General features: G+C 50.9%; 8 protein-coding genes across 8 annotated transcripts; 3 read left to right on the forward strand and 5 right to left on the reverse strand.

The window, feature by feature from the left end:
- Nucleotides 1–126: 126 nt before the first annotated feature.
- BO94DRAFT_117713 (ATP-binding cassette transporter) lies at nucleotides 127–5,532 on the reverse strand. The gene is made up of 11 exons (XM_025605549.1): nucleotides 4,531–5,532; nucleotides 4,414–4,465; nucleotides 4,338–4,354; nucleotides 3,709–4,279; nucleotides 3,575–3,658; nucleotides 3,470–3,529; nucleotides 3,163–3,352; nucleotides 1,676–3,109; nucleotides 1,225–1,628; nucleotides 552–1,177; nucleotides 127–492 (listed from the first exon to the last, which is right to left on the reverse strand). Exons 1-11 carry the CDS (start codon nucleotides 5,408–5,410, stop codon nucleotides 269–271), a joined length of 4,542 nt encoding a protein of 1,513 aa, XP_025465857.1. The 5' UTR covers nucleotides 5,411–5,532; the 3' UTR covers nucleotides 127–268.
- BO94DRAFT_117720 (uncharacterized protein) lies at nucleotides 5,398–6,248 on the reverse strand. Its single transcript, XM_025605550.1, has one exon. It carries the CDS (start codon nucleotides 6,203–6,205, stop codon nucleotides 5,759–5,761), a length of 447 nt encoding a protein of 148 aa, XP_025465858.1. The 5' UTR covers nucleotides 6,206–6,248; the 3' UTR covers nucleotides 5,398–5,758.
- Nucleotides 6,249–7,160: 912 nt separating this feature from the next.
- On the forward strand, nucleotides 7,161–8,782 carry BO94DRAFT_625470 (ribosomal RNA processing 1 family protein). Its single transcript, XM_025617288.1, has 3 exons — nucleotides 7,161–7,380; nucleotides 7,444–7,551; nucleotides 7,618–8,782. Exons 1-3 carry the CDS (start codon nucleotides 7,332–7,334, stop codon nucleotides 8,406–8,408), a joined length of 948 nt encoding a protein of 315 aa, XP_025465859.1. The 5' UTR covers nucleotides 7,161–7,331; the 3' UTR covers nucleotides 8,409–8,782.
- On the reverse strand, nucleotides 8,463–10,584 carry BO94DRAFT_625471 (putative sphingosine kinase (SphK)). The gene is made up of 2 exons (XM_025617289.1): nucleotides 10,205–10,584; nucleotides 8,463–10,122 (listed from the first exon to the last, which is right to left on the reverse strand). The coding sequence occupies exons 1-2, from the start codon at nucleotides 10,350–10,352 to the stop codon at nucleotides 8,753–8,755; spliced, it is 1,518 nt and encodes a 505-aa protein (XP_025465860.1). The 5' UTR covers nucleotides 10,353–10,584; the 3' UTR covers nucleotides 8,463–8,752.
- An 891-nt stretch (nucleotides 10,585–11,475) lies between these two features.
- On the reverse strand, nucleotides 11,476–14,561 carry BO94DRAFT_547584 (coatomer subunit beta; the record flags this gene model as incomplete). Its single annotated transcript, XM_025613339.1, has 5 exons — nucleotides 11,476–11,618; nucleotides 11,675–13,283; nucleotides 13,332–13,721; nucleotides 13,772–14,192; nucleotides 14,257–14,561. The coding sequence occupies 5 exons, from the start codon at nucleotides 14,559–14,561 to the stop codon at nucleotides 11,476–11,478; spliced, it is 2,868 nt and encodes a 955-aa protein (XP_025465861.1).
- Nucleotides 14,562–14,974: 413 nt separating this feature from the next.
- BO94DRAFT_469475 (mago nashi family protein) lies at nucleotides 14,975–15,749 on the forward strand (the record flags this gene model as incomplete). Its single annotated transcript, XM_025608289.1, has 6 exons — nucleotides 14,975–15,012; nucleotides 15,067–15,104; nucleotides 15,157–15,252; nucleotides 15,311–15,374; nucleotides 15,435–15,522; nucleotides 15,582–15,749. The coding sequence occupies 6 exons, from the start codon at nucleotides 14,975–14,977 to the stop codon at nucleotides 15,747–15,749; spliced, it is 492 nt and encodes a 163-aa protein (XP_025465862.1).
- An 801-nt stretch (nucleotides 15,750–16,550) lies between these two features.
- BO94DRAFT_117770 (GID4/VID24 family protein) lies at nucleotides 16,551–18,141 on the forward strand. Its single transcript, XM_025605551.1, has 4 exons — nucleotides 16,551–17,124; nucleotides 17,183–17,333; nucleotides 17,391–17,748; nucleotides 17,811–18,141. The coding sequence occupies exons 1-4, from the start codon at nucleotides 16,705–16,707 to the stop codon at nucleotides 17,875–17,877; spliced, it is 996 nt and encodes a 331-aa protein (XP_025465863.1). The 5' UTR covers nucleotides 16,551–16,704; the 3' UTR covers nucleotides 17,878–18,141.
- A 515-nt stretch (nucleotides 18,142–18,656) lies between these two features.
- sskB (putative MAP kinase kinase kinase SskB) lies at nucleotides 18,657–23,450 on the reverse strand. Its single transcript, XM_025612039.1, has 2 exons — nucleotides 21,400–23,450; nucleotides 18,657–21,345 (listed from the first exon to the last, which is right to left on the reverse strand). The coding sequence occupies exons 1-2, from the start codon at nucleotides 23,208–23,210 to the stop codon at nucleotides 19,047–19,049; spliced, it is 4,110 nt and encodes a 1,369-aa protein (XP_025465864.1). The 5' UTR covers nucleotides 23,211–23,450; the 3' UTR covers nucleotides 18,657–19,046.
- Nucleotides 23,451–23,635: the final 185 nt, after the last annotated feature.

Here is a 23,635-nt window from a genome sequence, read left to right on the forward strand (position 1 = left end):
AGGCTGCTGACCAGTACGTTATCTGATTCGCTGCTTATTTTTCAATTCTAAATTGTGCTATATGAGGGGACGGGGTAGAATGGAGAAGAATGTACTCAATACATACAACTAGGCACAGGTGTAATTTGACGGATTGGTAGCAAGAAGTATATTAATTTACCATTACATACGAAAGATACTAATTATAACATTATAAAGTTCCAGCGACGTGCTGGAATAACCACATAGCCATAATATCGCAGGACAGCCATGTCAATGATACAGACCCCTAGTACAATCTGCCGTTCTCGGCTTCTCTTCCCTTTGGCGTCTGTCCGGATCGCCTCTTGAACACGCGGCAGACCACCCTTGCACCCTGCACCGCTCCTCTCACCAAGCTGGTGGGGTTGTAGTGCTTCACCCGGAACATGTAGTACAGGGCGACGGTGCCCAGAATGTTGAACCCCACGTACGCCCATCCAATGCCGAAGTTACGCCAGCGTTGGCTGTAGTCTTCAAACCCGTCAGTATGTGTAGGAGAAGTGGAAAGGGTTAACAGGCACGAAACTTACAAATTTCACTGGATGCCAAGTATTGGTCGGCATTCTGCAATTGACAGTATTGGCAATCCTGGGTTGCTGTTGGGTTATACAGTTGTCCCGGAGCAACTTGCAAGTATTGCGACATATATTGGCCACAAGTCTGACCAGAAGGGGGGTTGAATACGCTCATCTCCTCGTTGGAACATTGAATTCCTCTTCCGTGTAACCCTGTCGCTGTGATGCCCGCAATCAGGTAGGTCAGTGGAGAGACCCGGTACATGAAGATCCAGAAGCCTGGCAGGGCCTGGGGTGGTTGCATGACACCATTGAATGTCAGAGCCATGATGAACAACAGCGTTGCAATGGAACCTCCTGTTTCGGCGTCGGGCAGAGCGGAGATTACCAAAGCGGCAAACGTTGAGGTGAACACGTAGAACTGTACGACGAAGAGTAACATGAGCCCTTGTCGATGGGAGGCTTGATTGGCTCCATATGTAGGGTAGTAGTAACACGCGTAGGCGATGATTCCGGCGAGAACTTGGTACGGGATCTCAACGAGAACATTGGCGACAAGGAATGCTGCCCATGAATAAGCTTTCGATGGCCGTTCTCGAACTTCGTAAAGTGACCGCTGAACCACGAACTTTGGCATGATCCTAGTACCTTGTTAGTCTGGAATGGAGGTAAGTAACATGCCACCTACTGTTGCACCAAAGTCGAGAAAATTGAACAGAGCATGAAGGCACTGAACAAAACATCCTGGAACCCCTGCAAGTTGTTGTCAGGTTTAAAAAATGTGAACCCGATGAATAAAGAGGAAGCCGTAGCTAGAATCAGCTTAGCCCACACGTAAGAGGGTTCGCGCCAATACTGCTGGAAGACACGATGGGTTACGTGCCACAACTGGCTGGGGAAAGGCATGGCATATTCTCCCTTCTGGGCGTTATCGTCGCCAGTATCAGGGTTCGATGCCCTTTCCTGATGAATCTTGTCGATTGCTGTCTGGATATCCCGGGCTTGTTGACTATCGTTCCACACACCTGGCCAGTCCTTAGTCGCCCTTCCAGAGGCACCGGCTCCAATAATCTCAAGCATATATTCCGCCGGCTAATTTGTATCAGCTGAAGCTATCAATACTGAATCGGGGTACTCACGTTTTCTGATGGCCCACAAGCCCTTGCTCCGTTTGCTTGGAAATAGTCCAGTAAGGTGCGCGACTGGTCACCGATATCGCCAAAGTAAACCGTCCGTCCTCCTTTTGCCAGAAAGAGAAGGCGATCAAACTGTTGAAACAAGAGAGCGCTGGGTTGGTGAATCGTTGAGAGCACTGCTTGGCCATGATCTGCAAGTTTCCTGAGGAAAGAACAAATGGCCCAGGAACTCTGTGAGTCTAATCCACTTGTTGGCTCATCAAGAAAGATAAGCAATGCGGGTTTAGCAGCAAGCTCAACCCCAATTGTCAGTAACTTCCTCTGCTCAACGTTTAGCCCTTCGCCTGGTGTTCCAACAATAGCACTGGCAAAGTCTTGCATGTTAAGCATTTCGATAACTTCCTCAACATATTCATGCTTTTCTCTCGTAGAAACCGACTTAGGCTGGCGCAGAAGCGCACTGAAGCGTAGGGCTTCTCTCACAGTTGTTGTGGAAAGGTGAAGGTCCTGCTGCTGCACATATCCCGTCTTCCTTTGGAAGCTACTGTCAAGTGCCCTCCCATCCACCAACATGTCACCTGTAACGACACCTACCGATACACGCTTGGCTAGAACGTCAAGCAATGTGGTTTTCCCTGCGCCTGAGACACCCATCAGCGCTGTGAGTGTTCCGGGTTTGACCCATCCGGAGACGTTATCCAAGAGACGCCGTTGACCCCCCTTGACTGGTATATCGTAGCAAACGTTTCTCCATGTGAATATACTACTCTGTTTAGGAAGAGCAGATGTGTCCTTTTCTGCCTCAGCAGCCCTGTGGGCTAAGGCGACATCAGTGGTTCCGGCGTCTCCTCCAGGCTGTTTGTCGAGGTTGCGCATTTGCGGGGGTACATGGCCTCGCCGAAAGACAAGGAATTCGGCTTTGGACGAAGTGGCAGAGTTGACTTCGGTTGCAACCAGGTAAAGAGCAGTGAAAAATATCCAGAATCCTATAAGAATGCCGAGATTCCTCCACTCATGTGCATATGTGTAGCTGTACTGTGTTTGGATATAAGCATCTCCGGACACGCTCCTTTCTCCAGCTACACTGCCTCGGACAGAACAAATGAAAGAGTCTCCACTCAAGCTTGGATATCCTGGTATGAACTGTGAACATGTAAAGCGCCGGCCGTGAAATTCATTGGCAATCAAAGCCTCGAACGTATAGTAGATGGGGTTTATCCACCGTATCCAGCTGAACCACGGGATAGCGGACATCTGAGGAGTAGGGATTACAAAGCCTGTGTAGATGACAATGGCCAATACTATGACTCCAGCCATGGCCATTGCTTGCGCAAGAGTTTTCGTTGAGGCTGCAAGGGTCCGAAAAATCCCAGACATTGCAAGAGTGCTTAGGAACGTGAACAGAAAGAATATGAAGAATTGGGATGGTTCATATCGCTATCAATCTTGTTAGTACTATGCAGATCATGTTAATACCAGTATATACTTACCAAACCAGCTAGAAAATAGAAGATGATATTGAACACCACAGCAGAGACAAATTTGACGGGGATATCAGACACAACGCCACCGAAGGCTTCAGTGAAAGGATGAACAAAGGCGTATGATGCTTGCTTCTCAATGATTGGGCGCTGGTCGTAAAGGGAGTTTATCTCTGTAATGCTAATGAGAGCGTTCATCCTGAGCAGAGATGTCAGCACAACCTTACCCCCCATGCAAACTTATCATTCGACGGCTTGCTTATACTGAACCCGTTGCATTGATAGGATGGATATTTGATGTCTTTGAGCGACTTACAATACGGCGAAGAAAAGAGCGGCTCCTTTACTTTGGAAGCCCGCAGTGGCATTTGGTGTTCTGGGCGTTTTAGTGAAAGCTGAAACGTTAGAGGAGAGGACTTACCCATAGTACATCGAGCCGATAATAAGGGACATTGCGATCCGTCCAATGACATTCGTCAGTGTAGAGGGTTTATCGTTCCATATTCTGAGATTGTTAGCAGGTATACAGAAGTTGACGAGCAGCAGACTAGATACCTTTGATATGCCCTGATTGTGCAGAGCTTCACTTGCATGGGAATAGAAATTATGTATGGACTCTTCTGCCAAACGTGATTCGCTTGTTTCAGTCGCTTCATTTCACCGAATCTCTGTTCATGCTGTCCACCCAAAGGAAACTCCTTCAAGTGCTGCTCGATTTCCTGTTGAAGCCTGGCATACTGCGAACTGGTCTTCCAATATCTTTCAAAATCATCAGGAGTTCGAGGAACCTTGTTCTCCATTCCTTCACGTGCCTGACGCTCTTGAGGATTGGTGACTGATGTCAGAAAATCCCCAGTCGTCTGGCGTGGGGGACAGTACCAGCCCATGTTGACGAAGTATTCTTTGGCCTCGCTGCAAGGCCCGAAGTATATCTCCCGGCCTTCGTACAAAACGATTGCCTTATCAAAAACATCGTAGATTGCCTGTGATGCCTGGTAGATAGCAACTGCATGGCATTTACCACCTAGGTTTGATGAAACTCGAAGGGCCTTAACAAATTCCAGTGCACTTGCAGAGTCAAGGCCCCTGGTGCTGTTATCCCACGCACCAACAGGGGCCCCGGAGACTGTCAAAAAAGTCAACCCAAATGTCAGTGATACATAATAAGTGATATGACAACTCACCCGCCATTTCGGCAATACTATATACGAGGTAGAGCAATTAGAGACAGGAATTAGAAAGGAATGATTAAGAACAAACCTGACTCGCTTTCGTTCACCGCCCGAAACACCCCTGATGTAATCATCACCAACTGTGAATTATGTTAGCAATCAGAGAATGATTCCAGCTTCACATTGATCAAGTATAGACACGAACCCTTTGTGTTATGCGTATGCGACAGACCAAAAATGGTCATCACTACCTGGGTGATATACTTGGCATACTGCTGGCGACTGATGCCCTGCAATCGAGTCTCAGGGGCCCTCGCAGCAGCAGCAAATTCCAATGTTTGGCCAACAGTCAGATGTGGGAAATGTTTATCCACCTCCTGGTTGTATAACACCTCTCCCTTGAACTCCCTGTGCATCTTCTCCATAGAGATTCCATTGAACTGGATCTCGGAGCTCTTACGGAGCTTCAAACCATGCAGTTCTCCGCATAATGACTTTAGAAACGTCGAGCAGCCACTTCCCGGACGTCCCAGCACTATCAACAGCTCGCCACTCCTGAGGAGCCCATCAAAGTCACGCAAGATATGCTTTTCCGGGGTGTGTTGTACACAAGGCAGGTATTCTTGTGGTCTGAACGGCGCCAGCAGAATCGAGGACACGTTGTTCTGGTATTGTAAGGCCGAGCCTGAGCCACAGACATTGAGATGCTGAAAGACGACGCCGGTCGAAGGTGGTCGGGGAATGCCCTCTCTGTCCAACATTTTCAGCACCATTCGAACCCACTTATAATGATCAAATTGATCACTGGTAGGATCGAGGACCGGGTCGCCAATCTCCAGCCCTTCAAGTGTGTCCTTTCTTTCAATTCCCCCATCGACGCCCGGGTCGAGAGTGCTCTGGCGCCTAGGAAAATTCGAAGCTAAGCGGGTCAATTCGGCTTTTTGTTCAGGCTCCATCGCGTCGAAGAACGAGCTATCCTCGCGCTCTATTCTCAATGGTCTTTGGGGATTACCCTCTGCAGCTTCCACCTCCTCTTGCTTAGAGGAGCTGGGCTGCGAGCTCCCGACCCCGTCGCGCTGGGCCATCTCGAGATCAGACCCAAAGGTAGCGCCAGAGAGTCAAGAACGGGACTTGGTAGCAGGTGAACTAAAGCTCAGGGAAGGAGTGAGAAAAAAGGGACCCAAGGAGCCCGGTGAGGGATGGTAAAGCAGTCAAGTAGATCCAAACGAACAGCTGACTTCCCTCAGAATTTGCGCACCGCGTGCCTCCCACCCATCATGTTCTTGCCTCGAATGGAAACGGATCTACCCCCCGACATCATTCACTGACCTAAAGTTCTGTGGGCGCGAAATAAAATTCAGGACACTCAGCCTTCCCATTTGTTCACGTAGCAAGTGATGATGTCACCGTCTACCTGTGTGACGACGGGAAACCTAAGGACAGGATGCCACCATTGAGTACCTACCAGTACTAGGGCCATTGATTCTGTCAATGGAACCAACCGGATCCCTGCGAGTAGCTGGAAAAGCCAGTCGGGGGTAGTGGTTGCGTGCCTGGAGGGGCCGCCATGGGGGATCGTCCGGATGCGGAACATCCGTGGTCTTTGTTTCCTCGTACGGTTTGGGTTTGCGTCGGGCAGAACTTCTCGTGCAACCTTTACATGGATTGGCCGGGTGGCTACTCCGTACGGCCTGGAAGTACGGAGTACTTATGGGTTGGAAATTGGATTCAATAGTAGTTGGATAGCATGTTTTGAGTGCCGTGCCTGCGTCAATGCAGGCCAAGCTGTATATTCGGAGCACAGCAGTTCTAGGAACAAAGACGCAGACACAGCATTGAATCCATGCTCGTAGTTGCAGTGAAACCCGATTAACAAGCATCGGAGTATCTCAGAGCCCAAGCTAATGGAGCCCTTCTGACGTGTTTGTTGCTTTCCTACATAGTGACTATCTGCCTAAGAACTAGTATGTAGGAAAAGATGCAGATCATGGGGGGAGCTCCTTAGTAAGCGGATGTCCAGCTGCCGCAGATCCGCCAGGCTCATTTATGCACCTCATGAAGTAGGATCCGGATATTTTTTACTGCCGATGCAGCTGGCGTGTTGTAGACTGTATAAATCGGAGGCCTGCATGTGTCTAATTGAGGTTCTCCCATTGGCTTTCAGTGGAGTTCGTGTATGCAGGGCAAACAGGATCCTATATGGCCGTGTTAGGCTTCCGACACAGCCTAATTGGTCTCTCGGGTTGTACATATGGTTGCTGGCCTTCAGATAAGGGCTGCAGCTGGTGAAGAGCCACACGCTGCAGTTGTAGTTCTGACGGGATGCTTCGAAGGAATCTGTTTCATTGCAGTGCGTCCATTAGATTCACCCAAACCAGAGAGAATCTGCATTCTCCCTTGTGTTCTTCTTCCCACTAGATGAAACTAAATGTAAGTCCCGGCGACTTGCTGTCTGGCTCTCAAACATAAGGCGTATATACACATGGGTCCAAAGCGCTTCTCATAGATAGATAGTATCGAGAGAGGGTGAAAACATATGACAGCCCTCTATAGACCTAGAAAAGCACCTTCTCAGCCTCTGATCCTTGTTAAGTATAGTAACACACAAACTAAGGACTCAAACACCACTTAACCCTCCGTACCATAGCAAAACTTCCCCATATTGTAACTAAGGTTGTTATCGTAGTCGAAGTTCAACCAGCTTTACCCGATCGACATTAGACTCCCCCACAGCCGCCCCACCGTAACAAGACCCAGAACCACCATCCAATCAAACCACATCAGAGTCAAACCATGCAAACAGAAAATATCTCCAGAAAAAAAAAGTACGAATAGCTTCATTGATTTCCACCAAAAATTACCAATACACCACCTGCTCAGGCACCATTGGATACCCCACACCACGGAAAGGACGGACTCATCAATCGCGTCGTTTCTGCGAACACTACTACTCCTAAAACAACACTTCCACCGCACTCCGTCCCATATCGGGGTTCAATCACAGCCATGTCCGACATTACCAAAACTCCTTTTGTTCGGGACCTCGCCTCGAGCGGTACATACTACCTTCTTCCTTCTTATATATCTGAGAGCTAATGAGTATTTTCGCTGGTAACAGACAAGAAACTCCGCGATAAGGCCACCGACTCCCTCACGCTTTTCCTCCGATCCAAGACCGACCTCACCCTCATCGAACTCCTCAAACTTTGGAAGGGCCTTTTCTTCTGTACGCCCGCGACCTATCCCTAATTCGCGCAACTCAATTACATAAACTAATTACTTGCAAACGCAGGCTTCTACCACTCCGACCGACCCCTCACCCAGCAAGCCCTCGCCCGCACCCTCAGCTACAGCCTCGTCCCGACTCTCCCCCGCTCCACACTCCACCGCTTCCTCCGCGCCTTCTGGATCACCATCGGCCGGGACTTCCATTCTCTCGACCGTCTCCGCCTCGACAAATACCTTCACTTGATTCGTTGCTACGTGGGCGTTGCATTCGAGGTTTTCCTGAAACCCACCGCTTCCGCCTCCGCAGCAACGGCAAACGGCAAGCGCAAGAGAGAGGATACGTCGTCATCATCGAAGAAGCGCAACAACAACAAGAAGAACAAGAAGCAGTCTCGCCAGGAAGAGGAGGAGGAAACATCGCGGGCCGAAAACGCTGCCAACGGGGAGAAGTGGGCGGCACTGGAATCCTACATCACCATCTTGGAAGAGGGTCCGCTTTGCCCCGTGAACTTTGACCCGGATCAACCGGCCGCGAATGAGAAGGAGGACTACATCCCCATGCCGCATGGGCCAGATGGACTGCGGTATCATGTAATGGATATCTGGGTGGATGAGCTGGAGAAGGTTCTGGAGTTTGAGGGAGAGGAAGGGGCAAGAAAGCCGAAGGGAGAGGTGCCAATGGAGCTTCTGTTGAGACCCATTGAGAAGTTGAAGGCGGACAGTCCGTACAAGCCTGTGAGGACTCGGGCTGCAGAGTCTCTGGATGACGACCGGTTGGTTGAGTGGGGCTTCAAGACAAGGAAGGTGGAGAGTGATGATGAAGAGAGCGATGAGGAGTGGGGTGGTTTCGATTGAGCTGTGTCTAATTGTTCCTGTTGACAAAAAGTGTATAGATTGCGAGTTCGACTGCAAAGTGCTCTATCGCCTGGCCTGGAAAGCGCCGGCTATATTGGAACAATGTATAGTATTTGTAAGACTCTATGGGCTATCCGCCATGCCTGTGGACTGCTGTCTACCAACACATCAACTATACAGAGAGCACCACCCGAACTAAACGACAACAAAGCAAGGCGATACAAAAGTCTTGCGCCAGGGTATCATCACAGAGTGCGAAGACTGCAATAAAGAGAATGGAAAAACAACATCCAAAATGAGAGTCCATACCTGCCCTCAACTTTTCCTCTTGATCAACTCAGTGTCTAAGGCTTAGGCCCTTCTGCTTCATAGAGGTGTCCTGACTTCGAAAGTACTGTGCCCAAGCCCTTGTGGATTTCCGCCTGGAAGGCTTCAAAGGGTACGCTTTCACCGTCGATGCTGATGTATCCCTCCTTTTCACGAGGAACAAGCCGGTACGCAAGGGCTTTGCGGATTTTGACGTCGGGCATATCGAAGAATGCGTTTTCAGGAATCGCAGTCATCATCTTGAGCGTTGTTAGGCGACTGAGAGTCCCATCGATGGTGACGATATCCATCAACCCATCATTAGGCAAAGAGGCTGGGAAGAAGTTCGTGTCCTTGGACACAATGGCCATGTTGCCTGCGTAGAAATTGCCAAGCGTCTCGGCTGGGATAACCTCCCAATCCTCAGGCAATTCGTCCAGCACGGTACCGTAGACGAGCTCGGGCAGTCCGTCAGGATGTCGTGCAGTAGCTTCAGTAGGACGACTGGGAGGCTGGCTCTGCGCGTATGCACTATAATGATTTTTGATCGTTTGTTTATCATCCATCACCACTTTGATTGCAAGATCGCACGGATACGTTGCGCGGTGCATGATCCGCTTCAGGAAACCATATGTAAAACGGTGGGCGCCCATCCAGCGGATATCATCGGTCCCAAGGTCAGCCTCTGCAATGATGCCAAAAGATTGTGATAGGAAGGAGAGCGTGCGAGACTTCCCCTGAGTGATCGAAACCAGATCGATGGGGGTTCGGACACCCTTCACAATTTCCAAAGCCGCGACCGAAACACTGCCTGTTCCGCACAGATTCCAAGCCATAGCATTTCCAGACCCGCAAGGTATATTTGCAACGGCGATCTTCGCCAAAGCTTCGCGGGCATTAGGCTTCTTAGCCAGGCCATTGAAGACTTCGTACGGCAAACCATCTCCGGAGCAGCATATAATGGCATCATACGCATTGATATCGAGTTGCTCCACAATTTCCCCCGCGTGGCCCCCGTGCGTTGTTTCCTGCACATCCACCTGACAACGCGCCGCAGCAAAGACTGGTGCTGCATACGTCGAGTACAACTTGACAGCGTGACCTTGACCGCCGAAGGGGTTGACCAGGACTTTGAGTTTCTTGTACCGCTTTGCGGAGCCATAGACTACGTCTAGGAAGCGATTCGTCCATGATTCAACCGCCGCCCTTTCTTCTGGGGCGAACGGGTATCGCAGGGCGGTCACACGGACATCCTGTTTAGATGCAGACTCCGCATAGGTGATAGTCAGGCCTTCCGGGGAGAGGTCGGCGTCCAGGATATTGTACAATCCAATGGAGTGCGTGGGCTTGGCTGTTTTGTTGGCGAGACCGCAACATCCACGCTCGGATTTGCGCATGGAGCGTTCGTCTGCGCGAATCCCGAAACTGCGTCAACACGGGAAGGAGGCCCGACCCCGACTCGGGATCAGCGATTGAGTACTGAGACTTACCGACAATCAGAAGAGAGTCGCCTCCCAAGGTCAAGGAGACCGAGTTGGCGACTATCAGGGTCGCGTCATGCTCTAGCAGCTGGTCGCGGGTTTCCGGAAGATCCGCGTTGTTGAACGACGGGCGAGAAGGGCCATTGGGGGTGGTCATAGTGCCCGGCAGAGGGGGCACGGCGTGGACGGGGAAATTTAGCGGTGACTCCAGCGACGGGGAGGCAAAGTGAAATGAGGAGAGAAAGTGAAGTAGGAGCTAAGAATAAACCATAAGAATAAGAGCACTAAGAATGAGAAGAAAAACGGGGAAGGGGAGAAGTCGAGGAAGGTGTTGGGGGAATGAAACGGGCAACTTCTCTCACTTCAGGACGAGCGGAGAAAGAACGGAGAATAAAGCCTTGGGAAGCCAATTAATGGAGGAGAATCCGCGGCCAACTTTTATGGCTGGCGGGCTCCACTTCTTCCTTTCTTCACTTAAATAGGTTCCTCCCCCCCCCCCCCCACACCACACACCGATAAGAGCCATTGTCAGTTGTCACTAAGTCGTTAGTAGGCCCTTCATTCATTATTATTATTCCATGACAGGGCCCCCCCCTTCCTTGCCATCAACGGATCGGGTGGGTTCCGATCCTCATTCCTGGGGATGCGGCAGGTATTTCCGAGATCACCGCAAGCATCCACCTCGCCCTGACTGCACTCAGCCTTTCTGCACATCTACCCACCCCTCATAGAATAGGTTGATTGATGGCCGATCACGGGATCTCAAAGGACCGACCTTCCCTGACTCTGAACTTGCTCTCCCGTCGTCAATCCTTTTGCCGTCTAGCGATCCCAAGGGAGACCCTTTGCCCCCTGCATCAGGATCGGGATCGGGATCGGGCCAGGGCATCAATCAGCTGTCAGAACAGCCGAGGCATCGCATCGACTGCGGGGGGCTGCGGGGATGCAGGGATGCAGGGACGTGCTTGGCCAACGTGTTACAAAATGGATCGTGCAGTCAATGACGGCATCAAAAGAAAGCCCGACCACCGCCGGGGATGGATTGCCATGGCAGTGTAGTACATACAAGAAAGCGTCATTCAAATTTGGGTTCTTCCATTGAAAGATAGTCTTTTCTCATCCAGAACAAAAGAGTAAGAGGTGCATATAGTCAACAAATTCGTTCATTAGAAGAACACAGAAGAGGTAAGAAGCGCAGTGGAAAATTGAACGGGAGGGTCATGTAACAATAAGGGTACTGGTAGTGGCTATTCAAATACGGCTCAAAGGGGATACTCTATTCATGCTGCGGTCGCCTTGAGGCCCTTCAAAGACCCCAGGCTCAAGGCCAGACCCTGAGAACGGCTTCTTATCCGTACAAAGCCGGTGATCGGCCCGTCATCTCCCTCCTTCTCAATGCTCAGGTTCGCAAGGGCGTCCTCGCCTGTAACATTCCAAGTTAGCAGCCACCCGCACACATGAATCCGGTCGGGTACTTACCAAATACGCTCCGGGCATATAGATTGGCACTCAGGAACCGACAGTCGCCCTTGAGAGATGCCTCGGGCGTCAAGCAGGCCATGTTGGTGCTCTCCATCAGCTGTTTGAGGAATTCGCGCAGGCTCTTCGCCTTAGAGTTAATGTTAACCTTGTTCTCCCATTCGAATTCGGTCCACATCGTCCGGAACTGCGTCTCGGTGCAATGGGCAGGCTGAATGTAGTCCATGATGTCGGCGTGGATGTCATTCAGGATAACAACATGCGACTCTGTCGAGCTCGCGCCGTCGTACACAATGTTGCCGAAAATCACACCCGTGTCCGTCGACGACACCTTGACTGTAGCCTGCACATTCAAGAAGTCGCGGGGTCCTAGGTTGTGCGTTGTGGGCCGCTCAACTACCTTGAGGTCTCCCAGAGTCGCAAACTCGACGCTAAGGTTCTGCAAGGTCTCGAGAGTCTGGTTAACTAGGAGGACATCCAAGACAATGTCGAATTGGTGAACGGTAACATAGGCCTCGGCGTAGACTGGATCCGAGAAGCCAGTGAGCTGGACAACTCGGCTCAGCTTCGAGGACACGGTCTCCACGGTTGAGTCGCCGCCGGTGGCCTTGGCCAGATCCAACTCGATCTCCTCGGCACCTTCCAGAGCTGCCTTCTTAGTGAATTGCCGAATGGGAATGGCATCATCAACTTGTACGGCAGTCTTTGCCTTTTCAACGGCCTCCTTAGCAGCCCTCTTCTTGTCTTCAACTTGGACCATGGCACGGAAGGCTGTGCGGGTGTCTTCCAGGAAGGTAGTCTCCAGCTCCTTCTTCTGGGAGAATTCAGCAAGCGACCGCACGCAGCACATAATGCGGTCTACGGAATCTTCGTCGATGGGGGCCTTGACGAAGTGCGACTGGCCGACACGGATGATAGAGATCATGATCAGCATAGCCTCAGCACGCAGGGCGTTGGTCCGAGCAACATCTTCAGAAACCTCTGAATGGCGCATCACCAGCTTGGTAAGGGTAGACGAAAGGACGGTAGCAAGGTAGTAGTCGCCATCCAAGATCAATTGACGAAGGGGTGGCTTCTGAGCAGCCTTGACAGCCTCAAGCCGGGCAGCAGCAGCAGACTGGCTGGTCAGAGCGCTTTCCGTGGCATAGGTGCCGTCAGCCAGCACCTTTCGTGATCCGGTTGGAGCCGACGGCTTAGAATGACCGTTAATCTGCTCCTTAAGCGCCGCGTCTTCAGGTACTTCATCGAGAAGCCGCTGCTCCGAAGCGAGGATGGGGATTTCTCCGAGGCTTGCTCTGATGCGCTTCCAGGCCTCACGAATGTCCCTCTCCTCCAAAGAGTACTCTCCGACAACCCACAGGACGCCCCGATAGACCTTGCCAGCACGGACCTCACTCAAAGTAGAAACCAAGCGATCGACAATAGAAGTTCTGAGGGCAGGGAACTTCTCAACAACCTCCTTAACAAACGAGATCACATCAACGGCCGAGTTGTTGTTGAAATCGGCGATGAAGTCCATCAGAAGATCGACAACGCTAGCCGCGATCTCTGAAAACTTGATGGCGCAGTTATGTATCGACTGGATCAACAATTGACGGTACTCACTGTTCTGGGTGATGGTCAGTATTTTGTGCCACTGGCATATAGACGAACTTACCTTCTCGTATTGTTCATCAACGGTCTTAGCCAGCTCCTTCTTAAGCAGCATGACGATCTCCTCCACATTCTTGCTCGAGACCATCTCCAAGGCAATACCAAGGGCTTTCCGGCGAACATCGATGTCCGGGCTAGAGAGAACACGCAGAATCTCCATAGTAAGATCGTCCAAGACACCCTCATTGCGGATACGTAGCTGGTCAACTCTGTCGAGGACGATAAGCTTGACATTGTTGTCAGCCTCTTTGATGCAAAGCTCGATCAACTTGCTCGCCGCAGCCTTTACGGCCACGGGGTTGCTGGTGAGCGCCGTGAGAGATGTCGCAGCTTCATAGATGACAGTGCTCGTTGACGCATCAAGGAGGTCAAAGATCAACCGCAGATACCGTGCCTACTGGTCATTAGCAGACGGCCGAACGGTGTTGGTCTCCGGAAACCCACCTTGTTCTGGGCATTTTGCACAGCGTCCTTTCTGATAAACTCGAGTTCGGCCAGTTGGAGCAGTTCGTCCGTGTTTGGAATGCTGTCGAACGTAGAGGACAGGTACTCGAGGGACTTTTGGTGACTGATAGACATGAGGGCCGCGAATGCATTGCGCTTGCAGGTGCCATCGGTCTCCGTGTCGAGGAAGGCCTGGATGAGCTCCGGAGCATCTGGGATGAGCGACTCCGAGTGCTGGAAGATGGAAGCGACAGCCCAGACAGCGTTCTTTCTAACATATGCGTGGCGGTGATCCAAACAGGAGCGGGCGGACGAGAGGAGGGGTTCGATGAGTTCCGGTTCGCGGAGCTTGCACAAGAATCGCAGTGTGTTTCCTCGAATGTACTCGTTGGCATGCTGGAGATCATTACGGATACCGTTGCTGCGCAAAAGGTCGCCTGTTAGAGCGGATGGAATACAAGGTCGGGGTGCGCCGTGTTCCTTACCAAACCAGGATCATCTCTTGCTTGAGCTTGCCATTCGCGTCGAGTTTCGGGCAGATCTCATAGTAGAAGTATAGGAGTTTCTTGAGTGGCTTGCTTTTGGACGGCATGACGAAGCGAATGATATGCATGAGCAGCTGGGGCATCGGGTCGCCATTGAGCATAATCGTGATGATCCGCCTCATTGTCTCCATCTTGGTCTCATCGGTACCCTTTTCCAACTGCATTTTCAGCTCCTGCAGAGAGGGTTGATCAGCAGTATTGTCCTGGTGGACCAAGCTGTATGCATTTTCGAGAAAGGACGCCATGGTGATCGAGCGGTGCGAACGAATGGCCGGTATATGGAAGGGTTCAGGAGGGAGGAGAGCTGGACCAAGTGGTCAGTACAGGTGGTTGGTTGGGCCGGTCAGGGGAAGGGCGGGGAGGACGGACTGGAACGACTCTCCCCAGGATGTTTCGAAGGAAGTAGAGGGTATAGGAATAGTGCAATTCGACGCCCCTCACCTGCCTAGCATTCATCAGAGCGAATGTTGACAATCCGGGGACATTGAGTATCAACCTGGCCATTTGCGCGGCGGAGCAAGCTGTCCGGAGTGTGTGGATGACTAAGCCCGCCTGGATCAACCCAACCCTGCAAACCGGGCAATTCCATCCAAGGACGCGCTACGATCACTCAGTCCTCCCATTCATTCCCCCTTCTCGTAGGCCCGGCGCACGCATCATGACGACTCCAGGTGATCCCTTCTACCTCCGCTACTAGTAAGGACGACCCGTGTGTAGCCCAGGTTTCCTCAGCTGCTGACAGTCCCGCAGCTCAGGTCACTCTGGGCGGTTTGGACATGAGTTCCTAGGTTAGTCCCCGGTGGTGATGCTATCTCTTGAGTCTGCTATTAACGGCCTCAGAATTCGACTTCCGCACCATTGGCGATGGCCGCAGCGCAGCCGTACGATATGCGAACAACTCCAACTACCGCAATGACTCCCTGATCCGCAAAGAAAGTGAGTGCTAGACAAGGAACCCCCGATTACACATCGTCGCTGATCGGCAATACTACAGTGTGCGTAAGTGCGTCGATGATCCAAGAAGTGAAGCGCATTATTAAAGAGAGCGAGATCATGAAGTGAGTCGTCCGCTGAGTTTCAAGGGCGATTTGAGGGGTGGTCGTGCTGATACGGAGCAGGGAGGATGATTCCAAGTGGCCTCAGAAGAACAAGGATGGGCGTCAGGAACTCGAAATACGGCTTGGGAACGAGCATATCTCCTTCGAGGTGCGTCAATTGCTCCACTAACATAGCTGGCGACGCGCAGGTCCTGACACATGGCACAGACCGCGAAAATCGGCTCATTGGTAGATGTGACTGAGTCTGCGGACCCGGAAGGCCTGCGAGTCTTCTACTATCTGGTCCAGGACCTGAAGGCTCTCATCTTCTCACTTATTTCGCTGCATTTCAAGGTAAATCCGGCTCACTCATTGCTTTGGGAGCTCCGCGTCTAATTTGCTCCGACTTCAGATCAAACCTATCTAAATTATTGCGGTTATGGATTATCGAAAACATGCAGTTATTCTCGGAAGATAACAGGCGTTCGCTATTGGATTGCTGCCGCGGTGGATATACAACTTTTTTTCCCCCTTTCCCATTAAATTCTCAGGCAGTTGGAATGCTGAGATGCCAGATGGCAAGCGACTACCTAGCATAGCAGAAGGCGATGACGCAATTAGTGCTCGCCACCAGGGCCAAGGTAGCGAGGAATCGAAATACCCAACGACGTGTGTGTGCGTGAACTGTGAAGTACATAATAAAGAATTAAAAAGAAAAAAGAAAAAAAGAAAAAAAGAAAAAAAGAAGCAAGAAGCAAGTACCGGTACGATGAAAACGGAAATAAGAATAGCGGGCCTGCAGGGCCCTCATGGGAGGAAGGAAATAATGTAGCGGGCCACGTCCGTCGGGAGACAAGAGTCGGACTGCAAGGGAGGGCGTGCCAGTGGGAAACCTGCAAAAATGCTCGAATAACCGCCCGAGGCGCCGTTTGCCCCATTTGCCTCCCCCGCGCTCGCATGATCAGTCGGCCGATTCCTCTTTGGGCAGTGCCTCGCCCGCCCCGGACTACGCAGCACCACCACCGAGGCCATCTCAGCGCCATCTTCCGCTGCTTTCTTCAACTTCTCTCTCCTCTGCTCTTCCCGTCCCCTACCAGGAGATCTTCTGTTGCTTCTGACTTTGGTCACATTCATCTCATCCCCTCCCCCCGATACGCTGTCCGGTTCCTGTTTCATCCTAGCCCCTCCGCCCTGTGTGCTCCTCCCACCCCCCCTTTTCCTTGAGCCACCCCTGTTGTGGTTGTATCAGGCTTGCCTTTTCCGCCTGACCTTTTTTTCTCCCTCCTCGTCTTATCGGTGGGAACTGCAATTTAATCGGATCCGATGTCATTCCTTCCTTAATCCGCCTCCAATGCCGACCCCGAGTGACAACACACCACTCTTGACTGCTTCCTCAATCGTTGAAGAAATCTCCGCTCGCTCTACCTGCCCCCCCGAAGTTGAGAGATTATCTTCCTTGAGAGACTCGCGGGAATCATCCACGACAATCGCGGAGAGTGATGCTCCCGATAGCACGTTCTCGCCAACCGTCGCATCAACACAGACCGCCTTGACTCCATCCGACGATGCAATCCCTTCTTCAAATGCGGACCCCGTGAGGGGTGAGTCAGTAACTAGTGTCCCCATGAAAGGCGTGGGAATACCTGAAGAGGAACCAGCTGCGAGGAGACTGAGCCCTGCTGCGGAGCCGTCATGCTCTGTCGCCCCATCGTCATCAGTCCCTTCCCCGTCGGCTACTTCCTTGTTAAGCTATGAATTCTCCAACATTCGGGTATGTGAGATCTAATATATTCATTCTCTCATCTGATCTCCCTTGCTAATTGCGATAGCTTCTTCCTAATTACACGTCTTCCTTTTTGCGCCCGGGGAGCAAGTTTACTGGCACACAGCAATCAGACAGTCATGTATATAGTGTTGATGTGGAGATCAAGCACGTTGATATACTCGAGTCCTATCTCTGTGGATATCTCCGCATACAGGGTTCGTGAACGCCCCCACACATCCGGCTGGGACCAATTCTAATTGTGTTACCTTCAGGTCTCACTGAGGATCACCCGACTCTAACAACATTTTTCGAGGGGGAAATTATCGGACCTAAGCATTCCTTCATAACCAGAAATGAAGCATGGGGTGCGACAGAAAAATCCGATATGCAACATTGGGCCAAGTTTCCTCCTTGGAGGTCGCATGTGAAGCAGAACAAGCGGCAGGAATTCACACTGTGGAACTATGCCCAGCGTGACCACATATTCATGCGGTGGAAAGAGTACTTCCTCGTCCCTGATCATCGTGTACGATCGATTTCCGGGGCGAGTTTCGAAGGCTTCTACTATATCTGCTTCAATCAAGTGGAAGGAACGGTAGCTGGGATATACTTTCACGCAAAAAGCGAGAAGTACGTATTCCTGCCTAGTTTCGGGGAGTTTCCGATGGTTGACGCTGACCCTTTGTCTTTAGATTTCAACAACTCGAACTCCGGCATGTCCAAGATCATGGTTGCGCGCCTGCCATGGAGTTCCGTTGATTTTTGTGCGATATTCCCCGGCGGTTGACCCCACCAAGACTCTTCTTACTTCCTGCTGATTTCGCATGCTTCTACTCCTTTCTAATGGCTATTACATGGTTATGTTCACTTCTCGCCTCCCTGGCTGCGATGGCTTCTGTCTACGGCGGGTTCAATTTCACGGTATCACTATTCTCTATGTCAAAATTACCGACTTATTACCCCGCTCTGTTGTTTTCATGTCGCGATGACGATTTTTCTTTCCTTCTTCCGGATGGCGCAGGTTTGGTTGACATGATATGGATTTCGATTCGGCCCACGGCACTCTCCCTCTTCTCTCATTCAGGTGACACTTACTCATGCTTGCGGTGGGGTTCATTTATCGATACAGGCAGCGGTATCGGGACGAGCACGGGCTCGTCACATCTGGACTTTTGCTCTTGTTTGATTTAGTACCTTTGCTTTGTTCTCTCTCTTTTTTTCTCTCTCATAATCATGATCGGTCTATCTGGTAGCGGTAGCGTTCCCCTTTGATGTGCAGGGGTTATATCACAGGGACTTCCTGAACGAGGATATATTCATATATTTATCCATTCGATGTCTTCGTTCTGCCACGCATTCGCATTCATTCCCCTCCTCGTACTTGACTTTTCTTCCCCGAAAAGAAAACAAAAGTATTTTGCATTTCCCTGATAGTTTCAAAGTGAGCTTTATCATTGAAGGAATTACTGCGCGTCTGCTGATATGAATAGTATGTACTAATCTGGCAAGCGTGCGTGTTTAAAGTTACAACTATAGTATTTTGGTATAGCAAAATTATAGATGTATATATAGTGGAACTATGTATGCTCTTGCGTTTTCTTGAGCATCATTACAATCAATAGATGTTAGTAGTTGAACCAAGCCCATCCTGGACTACAGCAATGTTATATAGCTATCGAGGGAACTTCCACGAGCAAAGAAGTAAAGAGCAAAGTTGAACAGTACAACTGAGATATGTGAGCGGGACAGGTAGTAATGAATGTATAAGGAGGGGTATCAAATGCAATCTTCTCGTGTATGAATGGCTGATCGCAAGCAGGGAAACTTCGGGTGAAGGCAGCAAATGGGGAAGATCATGAAGCTTTTGTAATGGAATGAGAAAAGAAGGGGTGGCATCATGCTATATCGAAATCCTGGAAAATCCGGGTTCATAGATATGCCGAATTTTGACGACTGCCCGAAGTAGAGCTACCGCCACTGTTGTCACTGCCAGGGGTTGGTGGCTCAAGCACGACCTGTTGGCGGATTGATACGATCCATTCATGTTGAAGGAGTTCGGCTGCAGTGGATCTCTTCAATGGATCGCATTCGAAGCATCGACGGAGGAAGTCGATGCCTAGATCGCTGAGCTGATCTCGTGGTGGCAGTTGGGGCTGGTTCCCTTGGGCAATGTTGTACATGATGGCCCATTCGTTATCCAGGGTGGACCAAGGGCGACGACCTGTAGCCATCTCCAGGATCACACATCCTAATGACCAGATGTCGACTGCTCCCTGGCGATGGATAAGCTTGGTAGTATCTCCGCGGATCACCTCGGGAGACATATACATAGGGGTGCCGGTCATAGTCTTCTGGTTTTTGCCCCAATTGTTGTGAGCCAGCTGGGGTTCCTTGGGAACAATAGCGTCCTTATGACCTGCACCAGCGAAGGCATCCAAGGGGGCAACAGTTCTACCCTGACGGGCAATGATCTTGGCAGCTCCAAAATCGACATATTTGATAATACCGTTATGATCAAGCAGGATATTCTCGGGCTTAATATCGCGGTGAATAATGCCAGCCTGATGCAGGTACGCCAAACCCTCCAGCAATTGAAGAGCGTAGACCATGATGACTGTTTCATCCTCAACGCGCCCATGCTCAAGCAAGCTGGCGAGGGATCCGCCGGAGCAGTATTCCATGAAAATGTAGACCTTGTCGCGGTGCACTTCGATTCCGTGGTAAGAGACGATGTTGGGGTGGTCCAACACTTCCAGAACACCCATTTCATCGCGAATTTGCTGGGCAATCTTGGGAATGAGTTGGGGATCCTGCAGACGAATCTCCTTGACAGCCATGAGATAATTACTGTCAAGGTTAATCGCAGCGTACACGGATCCAAACGTTCCACCACCAATGAATTGACCCTGTTGCCACCGTAGATTGACATTCGTAGCCGAAGACGAAAGTACCGTAAGAGACCTATCCGCTTCATTGGAGCCCTCCAAGACCCGTCCCAATGCCTGGCGCTTCGCGTCTTCGTCGACACGTCTTTCCTCGATCTCGATCAGGTGAGCCACACGCTGCTCTTGAACCAGCTTGGTCGCCTCTTCATCTGTCAAGATCCGACCTGCACCCATCCGCCTGGAGCCACCGCGCTCTTCCAAGCGTTGCTTTTCGGCTTGAGCCGCACGAGACGATCGGGCACCCATAATGTCAAAGTGGGATATAAGAAGCGACATGCACCCGGCCACCTTCTGCCTCAGTCGACTAAACTGCGCATCATCCATCGACAGCAGGTGTCTGCTGGAGGTGATGGCCATCGCAAACTCTAAAGCAGCGACAGCCCACTTGAAAGTCTTCCGATCAGCAGCATCACAGTCATCACAGATGAAGGACACCCAATCGAGGGATAATTCGACGAGTCTCGCGCTGTTCATTGCCCGTCTGTTGGGATCAACATTTGAAGAACGCTTTCCAAACTCGGTTGCAAAGGCATAGCATGCTTGAATCAAATCATGGTTTTCCACGCCTATCTGTTTTAGCTGATCCCTGATGGTGGCCACGCTATCCATGATAGTCATTGACAGCTTGAACGAAATTTTCTTGATCTTGTTAAGTTCCACATTCACTCGGCCAAGATTCGCACGTTGTTCAATGGCCATATCGAGCTGGATGCCAGTTAGATGTGCCAGCTCATGTCTAGCATTAGACAAACGCTGCTGCGTCCCCTCAACGACGAGACGCAATTTGCCCAATCGCAAGTCCGTGGGTTGTTCCATGATACCCAATTGCATCTCCTTGCCAGCCCAGGACAGGGGCTTTTCCGGACGAACCACTAGGATATAAGGTGCATGCGGTGTATCCTTGATTGTATCATCCTCACGGAAAGATGTGCCTAAGATAGCTTGGATGTCGGCAGGGCGGTCCCACAATGCGGGATGCGCAAAAAGATAGACGCCTTTCTGACCAACAGAGACATTTGATTTGATCATGAAATGATCCGAAATAAGTAATGACTCCAAGAAATCGTATGCAATATCAGCCGGCAAATTATATTCGGTAGCATTTTCGAACAACTGGCGCAGAAACCGAGAAAACCGATAAAGTTTTCGTTGGCGAATTCGGGTTGAGTCCAAAACACTCTTGTATCGCTTGTCCATGTCGGCTGGATCCTCGTTATGGCGGATCGTCAATTCCCGCTCGAAGTGGATCATTAGGCGTTGGATTGACTTTGCAGTCAGTGCACTGGTTCAGATTAGCCATGTAGATCATCTTGAAATGGAGGATCCACCTTCGTACCTGAACTGCTCAGCAACCTCGATATCTCCACCCTCAAGTTGACGGCCAACCTCGTTGGAAAACTCCCAATCCTGTTCCAAGATTTCAGCTTCTTTGAAAGTGTTCTTGTTCGCATTCAACTTCCAATTTAGAAGCCGGAAATAATACTTCATGGCATCCAGAACAACTGCGTCGAAACCTTCGTCAATGCAAGGAGGTAGATCCCACCCCGGCTCGGGCCTGGCGATATCCAAGTAATGTTGTTTTATATCCACCGCTACCTTCATCAGAATCTGAAACTGCGATATCATTTGATCAACCAAGATGGGTGATTGTTGAGCTGGGTCTTTCATATTCTTAGCATAAGATAGTCGAACGCGTATGATCTCCTGTATGAGGCGCGACGGGAAGTTGATTAAAGTAAGAAGCTCTTCAATATAGGGAGGCAAATGCCGTTTAGCGAAGGAATTCGCGTTCTCGATCAGTGTGTTCTTGGCTTTTTGAATAACCTCCCCAATGCCATGGAGCATGTTATGCTTTCCTTGAAGCGTCTTTAGACCATCTTCCTTCATGATACGATCAAGAAAAAAAGATTCGTCAGAAAGATCGCTGTTGATAGATTTGGTCCTCGGCTTGCTGAAATCCAGCTCATCGTTCCCAACCCATTTTTGCAGAATAGCGAGCTCGGTGTTGATTAAGATCGTCGTGTTATGCCAGGCAAAGACAGCATCGCGACTCGAACAAAACTCCTCCGAAGCAACCCGAGGGTTTGCGGTTTCTAACTCTTTGTGAGTAGAGTACAGGCTTTCACACCTTTCGATTTGTCTGACGATGTCCTCAACCTGCTTGATGGGTGGCTTTCCGATCTCTGTTTCACCTTTGATCTCAAACTTGATGATTTCTTCAATAACGGGGCCAAGCCCAGCCCTTGATTCCTCAATGAGCTTTCTTTGTAGAGCAACGCTCCTTCCGCACATCCTAGCTCTGACACCCAACCATATTGCATTATTCTGAGCCGACGATCGCTTCGATTCGGCGGATCCGAGCAGTCGCTGCTTTTCCTGTTTTACCACGTCTCCCTTCAATACGGAGGAAAGCATAGAATGCCACTCCAGCCTTTCTTGATTTCTTGGGCTCTTGAGTTCCTCGATCGTCGGTTGATTGTCGTCAGTGAGGAAGAGTTGGATGTCCGGGTCGTAAGCATCGTCTTCGAAGGGGACCTCTGAAGACGGCGACGGTTCTTCCAGATCTGAGTCCCCAACCGCCACGCCCATGCTTTGGGCCTCGTCGAAATGACTGTACCAAGCCTGTGGGTCGGCGCGGATGCGCTGGACATACGCCTTCTCCTGGGCTCGGTACTGTGCATTAGGGTCGCGTCTAGAGTTCCGTTTCGTTGAAGAGCTTCGCTGACGGTCATTCTGGAAGCTTATATACTGAGGTGGGCGTCGTTGGGGCGCGTAGGTGTTGGAGGGCGTCCGGGCGGGGCCGGACGGACGCTGCGGCCTCAGTTCACGTTCGGTGACGGGAAGGCCATCAATCGGTGGGGTCTTATCGAGAGCGGCCGAAGCACCGATGCTGGCACCTCGCGGGCGTGTGGGTGTACCGGTTGCCCATGCTGGAAGACCGGGAGGAATGGATGAGGGAGGTGAGGAGGAGATGGTGGTCGCTGGGGTTTGGATTTGGCCGTCGAAATTCTCTGGAAAACCGGGGGTCGATCTCACAGCGTAGGGCTGTTGCAGAAGCTCGTCCGAGGACCCCGAGCCATCTGAATCATGGTTGTTCATATCGGGATGCTCCATGATCAGGAATCCACGGTCCTGCTGAGATTCCATATCGCATGTCCGAGGTTGGGAAGCGGATTGGAAGGGAAGCCTCAAGCGGAGTCTAGATAGGGGCTGTGGCGGTGCATGCTACTTATCGCTGCTGAGTTCCGAGCCAATCCCTGCCAGGGTGCCTTGGGTTTTCCACGCTTGGAACGTGTCGAGGGGAAATAAAATGAACAATAGCAGAGAATAAGAGAAGATACGGTTGATCAGTCGGGTTTATGATCCAAATAGCGAGCCCTTCCAGGCGTGAAAATAGTGGTATGCTCCAGAAGACTGACAGGACGGAGCTTCAGCCGGAGGTGGCTCTACCGCGCCCATACCGGATCGGGAGGCGGCGACCCTGGGGTGACTAAGCGCCCAGTGCCATTTAACTAGTTAATTGCCCAAGGCAGAGAACATGCATATGCTCGAGCTCAGATTCTATGGCAAAA

The sequence above is a fragment of the Aspergillus sclerotioniger genome, assembly GCF_003184525.1.
Source record: "Aspergillus sclerotioniger CBS 115572 chromosome Unknown BO94scaffold_19, whole genome shotgun sequence".
In the NCBI taxonomy this organism is placed as follows: Eukaryota; Fungi; Ascomycota; class Eurotiomycetes; order Eurotiales; family Aspergillaceae; genus Aspergillus; species Aspergillus sclerotioniger.